Here is an 18,555-nt window from a genome sequence, read left to right as displayed (position 1 = left end):
GATCAAAACATCAACATTCAACAACAAAATGGCGAGAACCAGCTTATCAACAGGTTGATATCAGAACTGACACAAATAAAATCTGCAGCTGCAGACAGCAGCCGATATCTCACACACACAGATCATTAAAGTAACAATAGTTATAAGAATTTAGAAACCAAAGTTAAAGAAATTAAATGTTAAGAACTTCAGAGCTGCTGTTTGCTAACTGAGACATTCATTGGTAAGATTTTTGTTGCAGCTGTTAGAGGTGATGTAAGAAAACATCCTGTCAGTGTGTGTGTGTGTGTGTGTGTGCGTGCGTGCGTGCGTGCGTGCGTGCGTGCGTGTGTGTGTCCAGATCAGAGAACGACAGCTCTCCTCTGTCCCAGTCCAGATTCACTCTGATCCTCTGGATCTTCCTCTCTATTGGGAGATCTGTGAAAGGATCTGGTGACTGTGTTGAGTCACCAGATCAACACAGTCACCAGATCTGTGTGACTGGTCACTGTCACACAGATCACCAGTCATATAGAAACTGTATGACCTGTATATTTGGGTTCTGTGGTTATAGAACCACAGAACCCAAATATACAGACTCTATGTCTCCCTTCCTCTGGACAGACTCTGTTAACACACCAAGTTCCCACATATTACCGTCTCCAACATCAACATCCCAGCTGTGGTTCCCTGAGTTAAAACCCTCAGAGCTCAGGACAGACCGTGACTTAAATCTCTCTGGATTATCAGGAAGCTGCTGTTCGTGTCCTGAAGTCAAACTGGTCAAATCTTCAGACAGGATGACCTTTGACCCAGCGGTGTTTGGGTCCAGAACCAGAGGAGTGTAGGTCACCATGCCCTTCATGTTGCTCCAGATGTTGAAGGCCAGGTTGCCCTGTTGTTTGGCCTGGTCTATCAGAGCTCCTGAGGGCAGCTGTGGATCCTCCAGCAGGGGGCAGCACTGGACTCTTTCCACTGCAGCCTTGTAGTTGTGCAGGAATGAGACGTCTGCAGCTCTCAGCTCCTCCTCTGTGGCTCTGACTGTGTCTGAAAGAGCTGCTATCTCTCTGCTCAGAGCCTCCATCTTCTCCTTCATCATCCCTCTCTTCTGCTCCTCTTCCTCCCTCAGTGCAACCAGCCTGGCCTCCTCTTCCTCTGCTAGAAACTGGTGAAGCTTCTTAAACTGCTCAACAATCTGCCTCTCTGTGTGTCGGGCCTGGACCTCCAGGTGTTCTGCTGTCTGATCAAACTCCTCTTTAACTTCCTTCTTCATCTCCAGGTTCTTCTTTAAAGGCTCCAGAGATGTTTTCAGTTTCTCTCTGTTGCTGAGCAGCTTCATCGATGGGCCTGAATCTGTGCTTGGAGTGTTTTTCTGAATCTCTGCAGACGAGACAAACTGGCTGCTGATGGTCCAGACAGAAGAGTTTGAGTTTCTCAGAGTGCAGACTGCAGAGACGCTTTGGAGCATTTTGGATTTTCTGCTGTAGGAATGATTCACACAGGTTCTCCAGAACCAGATTACAGGGTGGTTCCATCCTTGAAGATCTCCTCTTACAAACTGGACACTCTCTTGCTGGTTCCTCTCTCCACCAGTTCTTCAGACACTCCCTACAGAAGCTGTGGCTACATGACAGAACAACCGGATCCGTAAAGACGTCCTGACAGACCGGACAGCAGAGATCCTCCTCTAACCTGGAAGCCATTTTGTCTCTGAGTGAAGCTGAAAACACAGAAGGTCCAGTCAGTCTCGGCTCCCTCCCTCCTCTACTAACTTCCCTCAAAGTGACTCTGAGTGTTTTGGTCCAACTCACCTTCAGTGTGAGCAGCTTGAAGCAGCAGAGCTGGAGGTTTCCACTTTTCCCTCCTGCAGCTGGACTCACTCAGAGGAAGCTGCTAGTTTGGTCTGAAGGTGAATCTGATCGACTCTCTGCAATGAGCAACAACCAGTTAAGTTCCACTTGGAAGTTCAATCCAAAGGTTAATAAATCTCTGAGCTGCTGTAAAACCTCCTGAATCTTTATCAGATCACCTGAGTGAAGTCGGCTCCAACCCTCATCTCCTTAAAATTAGACGGAATTGGTGTCAAAAGTTTTCATTTGGGCTGCTGTCATTTTAAAGATATCAATGAATGTTTCCAGAGGTCATCAAAGGTCAACCAGCCAATTCATTTATAAAAATTAAATATGATTTCAATCAGCTGTGCCACATTTGTGCAACAAAAAATGTGTGAAATGACAAGACTTTTATTTTAAAAAAAAAGTTTTAGGTAACCAGAGATCAACGCTCCCGTCTCCACATGAACAAACTCAAACAATGTTAACAATGATTCACACCAAATTTGTTTGATTTTGCAAAATGTGTGTGGTGGGGGACGAGACGCAGATTTTTCCATTAAAGTTTTATTTAACCATAAAACTCCATGAGATAAAGTGTCCTGACACCAGTACAGAAGACTTTTCTGGGTTGATGGGCAGATTGAATAAAACTTAGAGAATGAAAAGAAAAAGATCACAGAGAATAATGACGAACTGCTGAATCATCAACATAATGTTCGTGTTTCCTGCTTCTGGGCTTCATTTCTGTTCACTAGTCTAAAATCTCACCTTTCTGTTTTTAAATCTTGTATTTCCTTTAATAGCTGATGATCTTTCATTATTTTCTGACAGTGAAATGGTGAAACTGGGTAAAGGGGTTCTTTCAATGAGCGAGGCCGTATGTCAGCAATATCCGCAGCAGGTTTAACTGCCTGATCTGAGCTGATAAGGCCAGCAGGTTTGGCAGGGAATGAAACTTCCCTCCTTCCAAAGCAAACAGTCACTTTAACTGTTTCGGGGTTTCCAGCAGCTCTGAGACACTTTCCCTTCATGCTGCTAATATTAGTCTGCCAGAGGAGTTTTCACAGGCAAACGGCGCGGAGCACGCGCCGGTACGGCCGTTGGGTTTTCCCCGCTTCACAATGTTCTAATCTGAACTTGTTTCCTTCTCATCATGGATGAAATGAAACAGCAAACAGGAAAATCCCCACCTCGTGTCCCAGCTGTCAAAAGTAATAGAAACACTGATTCCAATCATTTTCTGAAGATAAGTGGTTATTATTACAGGCTGTCCCCTGAGAGTGAGGCTCTCCTTTCTCCCATTCACTTCCTGAGCTTTGCTGCATCTTTCGGCCGCTGCTGCCGGTCCGTCCCATGACGAACTCACACCTGGGGGCGAGTCGGCGTACGCCGTCAGACTGTGGGAGGAAACATGCTCTCAGGAAAACATGGAAACTCCACACGGAAAGGCTCCAGATGAGGTTTGGATCCAGAATCCTCTTTATGTGTGAATTTGCCCAGATTTAGGGTTAAATTGGCATTTAGCAGCAAAATCTCAGTCATAAAATACCAAAAACCTCTAAAAGTTTTTATAAATAAGCAAATCTAAGCCATGCAGAATTCACACATTATTTTTGTGCTGTTTTATAATCAACAAAAATATAAATGTATTTCAGAGGATACAGAAAATATCTATGATTAGTCTGTATATGGGCCATTTGTTATGATTACTGAATAGACCAAATATACTAAAAATATATTTTAGATGGTGAAAAAAATGTTTAATTACAGTAGATGGAACAAAAAATAAATGCTAGAACACCAACTTGTCAATAGGATGATAAATAAGGATGTGAGAAAAATATATAATGAAATGTTTGGTATGTTGGCTTTAATGTGGAAAAATTAAACTAAATAAAACAGGAGCAAGTTTTAAGCCTGATTTTGACAAATAATGTCTATTTTCTTTGAAAAAACATATTTACTGGAAATTAGAATATACATCCCAATGAGTCGTGTTTGTCAGATTACTTTTTGAAAATAACCTTTAGCAGGTATTTTCATTAAACCCACATTTCTGTTTTTACAATGAGTTTCTTTATTTGTTTGATGTATTATTTCAATTTTAAATTATGCAGAGAATCATCTTAATTAAAATATAGGCATCTGTGTGTAATTAATCTATATAAAACATTTCACTCAGTGATACAGTTCCTCAAATAAATTGACTTTACAATAATAATCTGATTAACTGAATGGGTTAACTCAGCCGCAGAGGAAAATACAAATCTTTCCAAAAAGAAAACATTTTATAAAAATATGTTGGAAAGTTTAATTTCCAACATTTGTTTATTACACATAATTAATGTCTAAATTTTGTTTTTGACTTAGTAATTGTTCATAAAATCTATTTATCTCAGAACAACAAAGTTCCAGTTTGGTCTTGATAGAAAAACTGTTGTTTTTCTTTTTTTAGGTAATTAATGTGAAAGTGAAAACAGCGACCACTCATCAGAAAAGAAAAGGATGCAGTCAGGAAAATGAAATGAACTGTGCTCTAGTGGTGAGAGAATGAAAGAGTAGAAAGGAGGAAGAAGATGTCGTCACCCTGAGTTTCCATGAAGCAGCGGAGAGGAAAAACCCGTCGGTTGCTTCAGCTTTCCCTGGAACAGACAGAGAACCTTTTAATGGCAGCTTCATGACTGATTAACTCAGAGAAATTCAACCAGCGTTCTCTTATCATTCATGCAGTTATTTCTGTTTGGAGGAAAGTGAAAGTGGTCCGTAACACCCCGAGTTAGATAAGATAAGCTTTAGGTTGGTTGTCTTAAAGGTTTGTATTGTTATTAACTGTCATAAAAACAGATACTGACTGAGACAGAAGAATACAGAGAAAGAAAGCAGCTCCACTTTAAAAAAAATTAGATGTTTTAACGCTAAAGGAACATAAACTGCTTCCTGTGTTGCCAAACTCCAGATGTCTGAGTGACTCTACAGCATTGCATATTCTCAAACAACAAATTCTGGACTAGTTACTTTATTATTACTACTATTTCTGAATTGGTAAAAATATAAATACTGTGTTATTTCATATACAACCTTGCACCATAAACAGTGGAAGCTACTTTTAAAACTTTATCAGTCTGGTTTTCAGCTAAATAAAGTAGTTTTTTCATACATGACAACATTATTTTACATGATTCATTATAAACGCAAAACCACTGAATAAAAGTCTGTGGAACATATACAGATATTTAAGGCAAATCTGAACCTAACTTTTGGTGAATGTTTAATTTTGAATTTAAATGTAGTTTTAATTCTCATCATTTAAGCAGCCAAAGAGCTTTTTATTCAAAATTTGTATCAGAAGCTGCAGTAAACCAACACATTTTCAGTCTTGATTTAAAGGAACCATTGGGTTCTGAACATTTTTTCAGGCAGTGTGTTGTCCATCTGAGGAGCAGAGAAACTAAATGATGCTTCACATTTTTGCTGGTTCCGGAAACACTGGGTTCTGAGCTGGATTAGTTCTTTTTTAACGACCCATATCGTTAAAAAAAAGTGCTTTCACAACTCAAATAAAGGTATCCTCTCCAATATGGCGGCTGCGTTGACGTATGACTGCTCTAAAAACAACCAGAATCCAGGCCGCCTTCCCTCACCAACATGGCGGAGTTTTTTGTTGTTGTTGTTGCTGAGGGGCGGAGTCAACCTGTTGGGTTACGGAAAATTTCGCAACGTCACGGATTTTGATTGGCTAAGTCATTCCATATGAAGCACGGAGGACCCGGCGCGTGAGCCCCAGTAGAGATCCAGCGGTCAGCGGAGACAGACATAGCACAAGACAAACGGTCAAAGCGACAAACACCGGAGCAGACGGAACCTTTCCTGGACTAAAGTTGGACCCAGGAGCAGTGAAGACTCACCAGTCCGAACCCGAAGCCGGTAGAAGGTGTTAAATATCGGCGCTGCGCAGTTTTATCCTCCTGTTTCTGATCCAAGCAAGCTGCGAAGTGAGAGGACAGCCATGATTTCCCCCCTGTGCCTCGTGTTGATGCTGTCCGCCTCCGTCCTCTCAGAGTCGGTGAGTCCATCCAGGCCGAACCGAACCGAGCCCACTGCTTTCTGTGCTTGGTTTAACGGGTTCAGCTGTGTCTTTGGTTGATTTGTGTCTGGTTTACTGTAAAACTGCGGGTTTTCAGGCTCGGACTCCCACAGCCTGCTCCTATTATCCCAGATGGGGCCCAGATTGGGGAGGGGGTGGGGGGCGGCTCCAGAACCAGAACCAGAACTGCTCAGTTGTAACCCAGATAACTTTTCATCTAGTATCCAGCCTAATCTAACTTCATAGATGTCTGTTTTAGTATAAATGTTGAGGAGAAACTTGAACAACCCGGGGGTTAGAGCAAGTTTTCCCTCCTCCTCCAAACATTTGGGAAGAGTTAAACAGGGACTTCCTGTGTTCCCAGATCCAAAAGGTTGACTTAATCCCGAAAGAATTTGTGTGCTGCGGGTTTGGAAGAACCAGACTCCCTCCCTGGACTTTTTGGTGTCGGTTTGGGCTTTTCCATTATGTTTGCTGATCCAGCAGCTCTCCTCAGCCCAGAACCTCTCATTTCCAAACAGGTTTTCCCGTTTAAAAAAAAAAAAGCCAAATCAACAATTATCCAGACTCTGAGGCATTTTCTTTGGCTGCATTTTAAAACTCCAAAAACAAATTTCACAATGTTCTGCTGTCTGTCGTAAGCATGTTAATATTTCCTCAGCTCAGTCTGTAAAGATTAACAGTGTTGGTCAGATTTTGGCTCAGACGAGCCGATCCCACTGCTACTCATGTTTAAACAGGAATTATCCTTCAGCAAGAGAAAACATTTGTAAGAAAAGACTCAAATTTTCAAGATTAAACTGATGCTGGATGAGTCTAGTGTGGTAGATGATTATCCATCTCAAGGTGTCATGCTGTGGGCTTCCTCTATGGACAAATGAACACAGAAATTACTTAATCTAGTTTGGGCAGACGCACCCTGACTGGATCAGTCTGACCCAATCTAATGGACCCAGTGAATCATCCTGGTGTAGACGTTGGGCTCATGGAAGCGGAAATCCTGGGTATTTTGGACGGGAGTGAATTTATTTGATTGGTCAACTGTTGAGGCGGGTACCAGTGTCTCCAGCAACCTGTTGCAATGTGTGTAAAGTTCCTGGTTCTGGTTCCCTTTGGGTCGTAGTAGATCCGCCATCTCTTGGTTCTGACCAGCTGTTGGAGGTTATATTCTTGTTCCTCAGTTTAGTCATGTGACCTTGTTGTCTACGAGCAGGAACAGCTGATTGTTTGGTTGGTTTCTGTGGATTTTTCCTGGTTGAGTAAATAAACCTGTGATTTTAGTTTTTTTGTGTGTTTTCACTGAGTGATAATTCTGGGTGGAGGTGGAGGAGTGGTGCTGCGGGCCACCCACAGTCCTCTCCTCCTCCCAGATTCTCTGAACAAATGGAGAGAAACGGCAGTAATGGCAGGTTTGGCCTGATGGGTTTTCACCCTCCTCCAGTCTTCAATCATCGGAAAGCCGGCAGGAATTTCTAAGATGATCTGATCCACCTCGTTTTTACTGTCTGATATTCCTCACCTCTTTTTTTTTCCTTCCTTCATGCTGGAATGTGACCTCTGGTGATCTTGACAGGCCCTCTGGGGGATTTTACACACTTGGAGGGATCTCAATAGGGCCTCGGGGTCTTTTCACAGGAGACGCTCCTTTCTAGCCTGGTGTGGAAACACCTACAGCTTTCCCACCGAAACATTCCCCCTCATCCTGTTTCTCCTGCTCTGTAAGCGAAGCTCCAGGCTCTTGCCTCCTCGGCCCGTCGCTCCGTCTTTCTTCCCTCTCTTCCCGGTTCTTTGAAAGGCCTTCCCTCCGCCTCCCTCTCACTCGCCGCCTTTTCATCTCCTGCTGAGGTCATCGGTTGTATGTGGCTTCGGCGTTCCTCGCTAATCGATAACAATGTTCCCTCACCTGACAAAAGAACGCGCTCTGGATGCAAGCAGAGCCACGGGAATGATCGGAATGTGTTTGAGGATTAAGGTGGATTTCTAATCCACTGGAAACCAAACAGGAAGTTTTTGGAATCGAAGCATCCAACCTTGGTTTGTTTCGGTTTAGTCTGGAGAGATGGAGCCAAACGCATCCGGCTGTTCCAGCTTTCCGGCCTCATCAGCCTGAATGTTTTCTGCTCCTGTTGGGATACAAGTTGGAACGGGTCCTTGCTGAGCAGGATGGGGGTGGGAGACGGGAAAGCACCTGAGGATCTGAGGAAAATTATCCTGCCTTTAAATAAAGAGGTTATTGTCACACGTGAGAGTAAAGGAGAGCGAACTTCCTGTGGCTCGTTGAGGCGTGACGCTCCGGTTTGATCTCAAATTGGTTTTAATTGGCTCTATTAATGCAGATTAAAGGCTGTTAATCAGTGGAGTTAATCCAGCAACCCTCGGCTTGTTGGCTCCTTTCTGGTGGATCTTGTAGGAATGTGGCTGGTTTGGCATTTAGCCTCTCGGATCATTTGCAAGAGAATGAGGCAGGATTTTTAAAGGATGTTTTTCTTTTTTGTCTCCCTTGCATGACGGGGCGCTGTGAAAGCCGCCGCGTTGAAAGGACGAAGGCAAGGAGGGGAGCGTGATAAATAGTATGACTAGGATGTAATAATGGTTCCTGCTTTGCTGTCCGCTGGTCTATAAAATCCCTTTGGGCCCAGGAATGTTGGCACGGAGAGAGGAGCTTTTTGTCCTTCCTGGCGGCGCTGGCGGGCCGCCGAACCCGACCTCCCTCCACCCCGTCCAACCGCTGCATACTCTGGCAGCGCCGACGGGAACTATACGGGTGCATTTAGCTTTAAACCCCCCGTATCACTTTCATCCCTCTTCTTTCTTTGAAAGAACTGTAATTAAACTACTTCCATGAATCCTGCAGGAACTCCGGACAGAACCAGGAACTCTGGAGACTGGAGACATTTTCTGTGGTGGTTGGACTGGATTAAAGTTTTTAATCAAGTTAATTGTAGGGTTATTATCACAATCTAATCAAACTATATATCAACAAAATCATTATTGAATAACTGGACATATGAGCACAAACACAAAGACATTTCTTGTTTTTAATGTTATTCAGGTTATTCCACCATCAAATTAATTTTTTTAAGCAAATCCTTTTGAAATGTGGACCGTTTACGCCGACGTTGGCCTTGGGGACGTCTGTGCTGCTGAAGCATGTTTAGCATTGAGATGCCGCTTTAGCCTTGAACAGCTTCGCTGGCGAGCTAACTCCTGTTAGCACAGCAACAGACTTTTCCAGCGTCTTCATCAGATTGTTTCTGGAAGCAGAACTTAATCCTGGCTGAAGCATCTTCGTTGTCAGGTTTACGGGCGTAGACCTGTTAGAGACCAGTTTCCTCTCCTGGTCTCTAAAGTAAACTCCAGACATTTGAGTAAGATTCATCTCCCGATTCCACAGTCCTTTCCAAAGATTTGTTTCCAGTCTGATTTGGAAAAACTTTCTTTGGTTCATCAGTTAAATGAAACATTTTAAAATAAATGTTACATTCTAAGAAAAAAATTAACGCATAAAAATGTAATGATTCATCTAAATTAACACGTTTGGATGACGGCCCTCATAAGACCAACAGGCAGGTGGAAAACCTCTGACATATCAGTGTAACCCTTTTTCTAATTTTGAGCCAAAAAGCTTAAAGTTGGGATGGAAGCTCACATTTTCCCGCCATGTTTAGATTAGATTTCATCAACCCAGCTTGAGCAGAACGGCTGACATGGGATCCTACATCACTGGGAGATGTTAACATATTTTATTTATAATAATCTTTTATATCTTGAGCTCCCTAAAGGTTAAATGTTCTGCAGCTCCATTCTGCTGCGTTCGTCCGGGATGCTGACCATCAGCAGAACTGACCAGCAGTCGCCTTCCTCCTCTGCAGTTCATGCTGAGGTTTTGCTTCGTGAAGCAGCTGAAATCTGACCTCCTGCTCTGCAGGAACGTCATGTTTTACTCCTGCTTTTGGATTTGTTTGCCTGGAGCTCCGTTTATTTGCCTGGCTGTGGTTCTGCTTGGCGTTTTGGATGTGGAAGCAAACCAACTCAGGTTCTGCTGGTTTTCGCAGCTGTTGCGTAACAGAGCCGGTTGCTGTGGAGCTCGGAGGAGTTTCCTCGCTAAATGAGAGCAAATCAAGTTAGTTTGCGTCTCGGTGAATGTCCTCACACAGATCAGAGTGTTTGTGGCGTTTCTGACTGGATCTGCAGAACTTGGCTGGAGGTTCTCGGTCTGTTTCTGTGATCAGCCGAGTGTCGGCGCGTAATTTTCCAGAAAGTTCTGAGTCGGTCGGGACTCTGAGACTGTTTTCCTGCTGGACTCTGCAGGCTGACGTTGGTTCTCGGAGCGTCGGTTTGCTTTGGCTCCTCCAGAGCCGAGACAGGAATGTGGTGGCTGACTGAGCAGCCGAGACCTCGACTGGCGAGCCGGCCCACATCCAGGCACATTCCTCAGTCAGAACACACACACACACACACACACACACACACACCGAGCTACAGTCAGCATAAAGCAGAAGCGGACCAGCCGTGCCTCCAGGCCTGATATTTTCCGTTTTTGTTCCAGGCTCAGGTATCAGAATATAAACTAAACGCTGCAGATTCCTTCTGATCAGAACCAGAACCGACTGCAGCAGGCTTTGGTCCGGCCATGCGTTCATGTTCTGATTCTAAATGTTCAGTATTTTAAATCAGAGCCCATCTTCTCTGAACGCCGCTTGCAGCAGCATGACTCTAATCAGAGTTAATGCCTCTAACTGGGCCGTTCCGCGGCTTCCTGCTGGAAGTCAAAGCTCTTATTGTGTCCATCCATCAGGTCTTCTTGTCTCCTGGGACTTTTGTTTGACACTGAATGGATTTGATGCTTCCTGATGTTTCCTGGCCTTCAGCACTGCAGCTGCATCTTTCATCCAATAAAAGGTCTTCAGCATGGTTGTCTTCATCCGGTTCTGCCTGGAGGAGAAACGCCGGATGTGATGAATGGATTACTGCTCCGTCGCTCACGGCTTCAGGAACGACCCGGTATTGTCTGGTTATCGTGGCCCAACGGTCTCATCACTGGCAGGAAGTGTCCAATAAAAGCTGCGTGGATAAGATCAGCTGCTCCCTCAGGAGGATCCTCATCAGAACCCCATTAGACCCATTAAGCCCAGAACCTCCGCTTCCCATTGAGTCTGTCGCCATGAAACGGGAAGTCTGGGAGAAAACTGGATCTTCTGCTTCTTCTCAGAAATATCTGCATTGGTCCTGGAGTTACTTCTGGACCAAACGACCTGGAAGTCCAACTACTGATTGGAATCAGCTGAAAGTACCAGAAGGCGTTGTAGGAAGACCGGGCATGATGTTCTGCTCCAGACTGAAACCGCATCCTGAAAGGTCCGGTTGGGGGTCATGCGCCTCCGGTTGGGAAAGCGGCCGGATGTTTGAAAGGTGGAGCGGCTGCCTGCCGTTTCCACGGCTCCGTGTGAATGGAGCATGCTCCTCTCCGGGTCGGCAGACGGAGGGATTGTTTTCAGTTGGACCCGGTTGGTTCACTCATTGACATGCTGGAGGCATGTCCACATCTTTGTTCCCTGTCACAGATTGGACCCGGGTCCAAACTGGGTTGTTCTGGACCGTGGGTGGCCCAGGAAGGAGGTGATGATTAGTCGTAAGCTGCTGAATGATTCGTGTTTGAAAAGTTTTCTCATAAATAAACCTGGAGCTGAAGTTTCTGCCCAGGAATATACCGAAATATCCCATAAAACTTCTACAACAGTTGGTCTGAAATGCAGTCAAACTTCGTCTTTTATCTGTTGACCGGTTTAATCGGCAGCATTCCCAACCACATCCCAGCGGAAGGAAAACTCCAGCCGTTTCTTCGTTTGCTTGTTGGAAGTTTTCTGCTCCTTCCTTCGCCTGGAGATTCACGCAATGAACTCTGAGTCACATGATCAGCGAGACCAAACAAGCTCTGCAATTAAGAAGCTTTGGTTGAACAAAGAGCGGCTCTGTGTGGCAGAAACGGGCCGGATGGTGGGAGTTTATCCGGGTCGGAATGATGATGATGATGATGGTCTGGGTTGCAGGTCCGTTCAGAGTGAGAAGTAACAGATTTTAACTCTGGATCCTTTCTCAGTTCCCCCTTCCTGTTTGTCGGATCCATCTGGATGCAAGGTTCTGGTTTGGCTCGGCTCCACAGCCGCCTGCGGGTCACATGCGGCTCATTACAGTCGGAACCGAAGGCGGACGGCCGCTGATGTTTCTGTCAGTAAACATCGTCTCTCTGCGGCACATGGTGTCGTTTATTCCCGCTTCTCCATGAAGTTTGGACCGCAGCCGGCCCGGCTTTGTGTTGCTGTTCTGGAGCGCGAACACATTTGGTTCCAATCTGCCTGTTGAGGTTGGCTGCGGTGGCGTTTCCAGGGCAACAGCCGTGTTTGGTTAGCCGTCCGCAGCTTCAGTTTCATCTCCTGAGCTTTGTGTCGGCCGGGTGCAGCCCGGTATTTATAGCGCCGTCCATTAAAGTTGCTGATCTTATTGTTTACAGGCTTTGTTTGTGGTTCTGTTGGGTTTCATGTTCTGTGGATCGACTCGGCGCTGCCGTGTCTCTGAACCTCACTGGGGTTATTTTTGTCACGGACTCGGCCCGGTTCTGGTCTCCTCTTGCGTAACGGATCCCATCTTCCCGCCCTCGGTCCGACTGGGATGATCCCGCTCTGACTCGAGTTTCATAACTGCAGGGGGTTAAAGGTCAGGGGCCGCCAGGATGAGGAGCCGTCATGGTAAACATTAACATGGTGACGATTCCAGCCAGTTGAACCAGTTTAACTCTAACTGGTTGGAACGTAGCGCACTGGAACATGAAGCTTCAGTTTGAGCTGCAGAACTAAAAGCAACATGAGTTCAGACCAACTTCCTGAGCCGAGTTGATCTGTGGTTCATTACTGAACATGAAGCAACACCGGATGAAACATTAAAGATCTTCAGTTTTAACGAGTCACTGATTAACAGCCAGATGAACGTCTGAGCCGGTCTGCAGGGCAGAACCAGAGAATCTTCCCTCGACGCAGAAAACCGTCTTATTTGGGTCGAAAATGCATTTTTAAAACTCAGCAGGTAGATTGTCCAGAACAGATCTGTCAAACGTTTAAATGTTTTCACTGAACTGATGAATCGGACTGGACCCACAGTTACCCAAATGAAAACGACAGGAAACAGAACTGCTGTCAACGTCTTCATCCCCTTCAAAATAAGAGCATGAATATAAAACTGTTCTGTTCATTATTCAACTGAAAGTTTCCAAAACAGCCAAGTAAATGATGCTTTATTATTTGTGGTAAAAACTGAAATTGCCAAATGTTTTCAAAGTCGGTAAAAATGCTGAGCTAAAATTGGTTATTATTTGTGATTGAGTTGAACTAACTTTGTAAAGTTCCTCCAGACATTCGTTGTGAATTGGTGCTTTATGAATGAACTGAATTTTCTTTCCATTTTTCCTGGAGCCAAATCCAGTAGTAATCTCCAATAGCTCCAAGCTCCTCCAGGAGCCGGGACAAGCAAACCTTTGTTCTTTACTTGGTTCTGCCGGTTTTAGTTCTGGTTGCAGAGTCGGAATAAATATTTACTCACAAACCCAAAATGTTCCCAGTTAAATCCGGCTGAAATATGCCAGCCGTAAAGGTTTGTCATTTTAAAAAGAAACAGTTTTCAGGGCCTTTAAACCTGCTGGAAGCCGCAGAGTGAAGAGAAGCAGGCCTGAGGGGTCGCCACGGAAACCTGTGACTCAGTCCTGGTTTAATCAGCCCGGCTCCGAGGAATGGGATTCCTGCAACGTAACTCGGCAGGCATGTTGCAGCCCGACTCAGCCACGAGTCATCGCTTTACGTCTGAGGCAGAACCGCCTGCAGGGCCGGAAACGGGTCTCTGAGCCGAACTTCCAGAAAACATTCCCTGTCAGGGTGAAAGTATCATGAGAGGGAAATGGCTGCTCCGGCTCCAGAGCCGAGTTCATCGACACGTCGCTGCAGAACTCACATGGAAGTGATTACCAGAACCATGACGTCGGCACTGCTGGCCCGGCCCGTCAGGATGTGGTGTTTGTGGTCGACTTTTATTCCGAGAAATTCCCGTTTCTATATATAAGAGCTGAAAAAGCTCAATGTTTTATTCCTGTTTCAGTTAAATCTGCTCTCTGGTTCAGTTCCCTTAACTGGACTGAACTGACGTACTAAACCACAGCAGTCAGGAATGATCCGTTCAGCGGACTCGTTTGGTTCTGTTGACGCCAACGCCGGTCGGATTGAAGTCAGAACCAGGAAGAGGTGAAAGCAGGAGTCGTTTTGTCCTAAGAAGCTCTGCAGCTGTGAGGAATGAGTCTCTGAGGAAAACGTCTGGAACAAGGAATCCTGTTGAAGTTTGGCTGCAAGTTATCACTGCATGTTTTCCCGTTTTCCAACTGAGAATTCCCAGTCCACAGATTTAAAAACCACTGAGAGGATTCTCCTCCGGCTGATGAAAAATATTCAGAATGAAGTTTTTCTTCTCTGCTTCCTTCCTCTGGGAGCTGAACAGTTTCCTGCTTTTAGCAGCTGGTTGGGAATTTCTGTTTCACACACACACACACACACACACACAGCTTCATCCTTAAGCTGATTAACTGTGTGTGTTAATCAGGCTGATGGAGGTGTGTGTCTGCAGTCGGTGGGATCCTGAAATGTGATTAAAGTGCCGTTGGGTCTGGTTCGGTTCGGTCCGGTTCTCAGTGATGATTCCTGGTTCTGGATGTTTAAAGATTCCCGGGAATTCTGGCTCTGTAGCTTTGGGAGTGAAATCCTTCCTGAACCGCCCGTTGTGTCCCAGCAGGTCAGGGAGACGGAGACATGGATGCCCATGAGCACCACGCAGACGGTTGCCATGTCGACGGACGGCGGCGACCTGGAGGCATCGGGAGACTCTTCGAACGGCTCCGACTTTGGTTTCACAGACGATGAAGACGACGATTATTACGACGAAGAATACGATATGTCCGGATCCGGAGAAGGAGGTCGGTTCTGGTTTTTAAAAACAAAACGTTCTTTAACTTCTGCTTGGATCTAAAATACTTTTTTTTTTCGTTCTCTTTAGAAACCGAGTCCAGACCTTCAGCTAAGGTGAGAACGGTTCTGAATGCAAGTTCTGTGAGGTTCTGGAACGAGTTCTGACCCGGTTGTTTTCCCCTGCAGCCCGACTTCGATAACAGGATCCCTGACCTGCCGAACCCGGTGGGACCAAAAGACGAGATCAACGTGGTGAAGAACACAAACGAGATTCCTCTGCTGGGCAGCGAACCCAAAGCCAAGGAGGAGAACCCGTCCAACGTCCTGATGTCCCAGGCCACAGGGGACAGCATCTTCAACAAGACGGAGGTCCTGGCAGGTCGGTACCGGCTCCGCGGCTCAGTTTTACACATTCTTACTGTGAAAATGTTAGTTTAGCTTCTCCTAGATGAATTTTTCCAGATAAATTCTTATTTTAACTTGTAAAATTTAAAAGTCTGTGTTGCCGTTTGGTCATCAGCTGTTTATACTCAGGCTCTTATTTTGAAGGCTGTTTTACGCATCAGTCCTGATTCCCGCTTCACACTGTGACTGTTTTATTCCCCAATAATTTTATTTAAAACAGACATAATGGAGCAAAATATTTTATAACATTTGAATAATTTTAAATTAAGTTGGTTTTACCGTGTGAAGCGGTGGTGTCCAAACTTTCCCCGTTTTTTTTAGTTTTTGTCAACAAAAAACAAATCTGTGAATCATTTAAGATCCAGATCATAAAGTGATTAAAACTGTTGCAATTTAAAGGAAAAACCAGGAATTTCATGTTTTAGGTCTCGTTAGTCGTTTTGTTTTATTGGCCAAGTTTTTACGGTTCTTGACTCAAAATCATTTGGAGGGCGACAGATGGCCCACGGACCACAGTTTGGACACCGCTGATTTACAGTCTACTTCAGGGAGTTGTGTATTTGATTAAATGAAATAAAAAGTGTTTTTGTTTGTCTGCTGCAGCTGTGATCGCCGGCTGCGCCGTCTGCCTCATGTTCGCCGTGCTCCTCATCCTCCTCCTCATCTACCGCATGAAGAAGAAGGACGAAGGCAGCTACGACCTGGGGAAGAAGCCCATCTACAAGAAGGCCCCCACCACAGAGATCTACGCGTAGGCCCCGCCCCCAGCCCCGCCTCCTTCCTCCCTGACCTCACATACACACAAACACACACACCTCAGCCGTAAAAACCCGACCGGCGGCCCTGCAGTGCCTCATCTTCATCACCTCGTGTTTCTTCAGCGGCGTGGCGCCGCCTCGACCGATTGACTGACTCCGCCTCCTGATGCGTACGAATCTCACTGACCAATCAGAGGCCGAGTTTCCTGGCAGGTTGGAGCGTTTCCGCTACGGTACGCCGTGTTTTCCGGATCAAGCTGAGAGGAAAAAAACAACAGAATGAACTTTTCCTGCTAAACACTAACAGATGTTATTTATTCACTCGTCTTCCTCGGTCTGCAGTTTCTGTCTCCGTTTTCTTTTTTTTTTTGATGGAAAAGTTTTTCAGACTGCTTTTATTTTGAAAAGGCCTGTAGCCGTTAGCTTTGCTGTTAGAGATCACAATCATGTTAATATTTTTAATTTATCTGCTGGAGTCCCAGAGGCAGGCCTGTCTTTGTTTCTGCTCTCTTCTGTAACAGATTTTTAATTAAAACGAGCTTCCGATTCCTCGGGTCCGTTTCCCTTCCTGCCCGACGATCCGGCGCGAACAGCCCGGGAAAACACAGAGCGCCTCCGCTGCTGGGAAGGAGCGAGAATCCTCAGGATGTTTGGGAATGATCACCGCCGTGCCTCCAGTTTGGGACAAACGTTTAGCAGAAGTGAATTTTCTGAGGAGTTTCCAGGGTTGCATCCCGACTCGTGAATCGAATCCCCCTTTCATTCACAAAAGGTGAAAATCCTCCGTTTTCTCCACATCCTGGAGGTTCTGGAAAACCTTTCCGTCTCGTTTTGGTTCTGTTGTTTTTTTTTCGTCAGGGCTTTCCTCGATAAGCTACACCGACCGTTTCTCCAGTCAGCCTGAGACTCCACGAGCAAACCTGAAGCCGAAATATTAATAATTTCTGTAATGAAGCTCGTGTTTCTCTGGCGGAGGCGGCCGGACCCAGACTGATCCGACCTGTAAATAGTCCTTCAGTAAAACGTATCTGACGGTTGGTACCGCTTCCTGGCAGCAGAAATATCTACCAAATATTTAAATGCCAAATAGTTTGTGTTTCCCACGGTAACGCTCATGTGATCGACTGTAAATGTAAAGTTTTTATACTAACTCTCCTCGTCCTCCTCGTTTGTTTTCCTGCTTTAGATCAACTTCCCTTTTTGTATTAATTTAACTGTCAAATAATTTTATTGCCTTCCTTCAGGTTTGGGTGTCTGGCCCTTTAAGCTGTTGTACATGTGATTCTCAAAGTTTTATACACACTAGTTTGATTTTCAGAGACCTAGTTTTGAAACGATTTATTTTGTAAGAATTTCTTTTATCTTTTAGACATTTTTTTGCTTTCATATTTATGTTTTTTGCTGTTTTTATGTGTAGAAGGAGAAATCATGTGGTTCATCTCCATATTCAGGGGATGTTGGGCGATGAGCCGCGTCGACAGCGGCAGACCTGGGCCTGACCTTTTTCATTTTTTTGTTTTTTGTTACTGAAACGAAACGACGTGGGCGAGTCCAGGAGGTTCTGTAGGACCGAGCCGACCTGGACGCCTGGCGGCGCCGGGGGCGCAGCTCTGAGATTAGGAGTTGGGAAAAATAAAAATGTCCGTCGTTCCCAGGTCTGGGCGGTTGGCGTGGAGAGAAAGTTCTGCTGCTTAATGTCAAACACCAGTGGAGCGAAGAAGCCAATGAATCATTGGTTTCTACATGCAGGTTCTGATTTATTATTGGAAATAAAGCTATTTTTATGCACATTAACAGATGAAACCCGTCTCTGTCTTCTGTCATCATGACCTCCAGATGCGCCGCTTCAGATTTCTAGACTAAATATGATGCAGCTAAACTAAAAACAAAAGTCCAGCCTTGGACTTTTTCCATGAATTATTTAAATACCTGCTGATTAAAGAATCAACTTTTGTTTCTTTACAGAACGATGGAAGAAGGAAAACTTCCCAGAATCCTGCTGATATTCCCAGCAGATTTGTCTCGAGGCATTTTACCAAAAATTCAGTTCATAAATTTATTCCAAATGATCGTAACACGATCGGTTCATTGTTGAACTGAAAGTCAACAGAATGATACCAAAATTATTCTTTTAGATCTTTTTATTTCTCTGCATTAATTTCCACAGAAAAATAAAGTATTTTTTCTTTTTTGGGCAAAAGTTTTGTTTCTCTTTAAAACCCCAAAAACTTGAAATTGTATTTCTTTTAGAAAAGTATTGCATTTCCTCTGGTAGATATTTATCATAAAATGTTTTTTCCAAACGTCGTGAAACATTAGCGGCTCTAAATTTTTTATTTGGCTGGACTGATTATTAATCAGTGCATCAAGTTCAGTTTATTAAAATTAAACTCATGACACTAAAAGTACCAGAAGTATCGATTTAATCCTTTTTCTTTAAGTTGGAAACTATTAACATTTTTCACAGAAGAAAATGTATCTATTCAAAAGTTTAT

General features: G+C 44.6%; 1 protein-coding gene and 1 pseudogene across 2 annotated transcripts; one reads left to right on the top strand and one right to left on the bottom strand.

Annotated features, from left to right (window-relative positions):
• Positions 1 to 532: 532 nt before the first annotated feature.
• Positions 533 to 2,045, bottom strand: LOC106956005 (tripartite motif-containing protein 35-like; annotated as a pseudogene).
• A 3,536-nt stretch (positions 2,046 to 5,581) lies between these two features.
• On the top strand, positions 5,582 to 17,858 carry sdc4 (syndecan 4). Of its 2 annotated transcripts, none has more exons than XM_015046517.1 (5): positions 5,582 to 5,877; positions 14,722 to 14,905; positions 14,986 to 15,011; positions 15,084 to 15,276; positions 15,906 to 17,858. In XM_015046517.1, the coding sequence occupies exons 1-5, from the start codon at positions 5,821 to 5,823 to the stop codon at positions 16,055 to 16,057; spliced, it is 612 nt and encodes a 203-aa protein (XP_014902003.1). In that variant the 5' UTR covers positions 5,582 to 5,820; the 3' UTR covers positions 16,058 to 17,858. The 2 variants fall into 2 exon arrangements, with proteins under 2 accessions (XP_014902003.1, XP_014902004.1); XM_015046518.1 differs by having other exon boundaries at positions 5,583 to 5,877; positions 14,725 to 14,905.
• The last annotated feature ends 697 nt before the right edge of the window (positions 17,859 to 18,555 follow it).

The sequence above is a fragment of the Poecilia latipinna genome, unplaced genomic scaffold, assembly GCF_001443285.1.
Source record: "Poecilia latipinna isolate Pla-1442-1.1 unplaced genomic scaffold, P_latipinna-1.0 Scaffold782, whole genome shotgun sequence".
Taxonomy (NCBI): domain Eukaryota; kingdom Metazoa; phylum Chordata; class Actinopteri; order Cyprinodontiformes; family Poeciliidae; genus Poecilia; species Poecilia latipinna.
The sequence above is the reverse complement of the archived record's forward strand: the minus strand, read 5'-3'. Positions and strand labels throughout refer to the sequence as shown.

What these genes read in the sequence shown, in the direction of transcription:
- sdc4 (XM_015046517.1), top strand. Translation starts at nt 5,821, where the DNA reads ATGATTTCCCCCCTGTGCCTCGTGTTGATGCTGTCCGCCTCCGTCCTC. An exon ending in CCTCCGTCCTCTCAGAGTCG is followed by an intron (nt 5,878 to 14,721) that starts GTGAGTCCATCC and finishes GTTGTGTCCCAG; the next exon opens with CAGGTCAGGGAGACGGAGAC. An exon ending in AGTCCAGACCTTCAGCTAAG is followed by an intron (nt 15,012 to 15,083) that starts GTGAGAACGGTT and finishes TTTCCCCTGCAG; the next exon opens with CCCGACTTCGATAACAGGAT.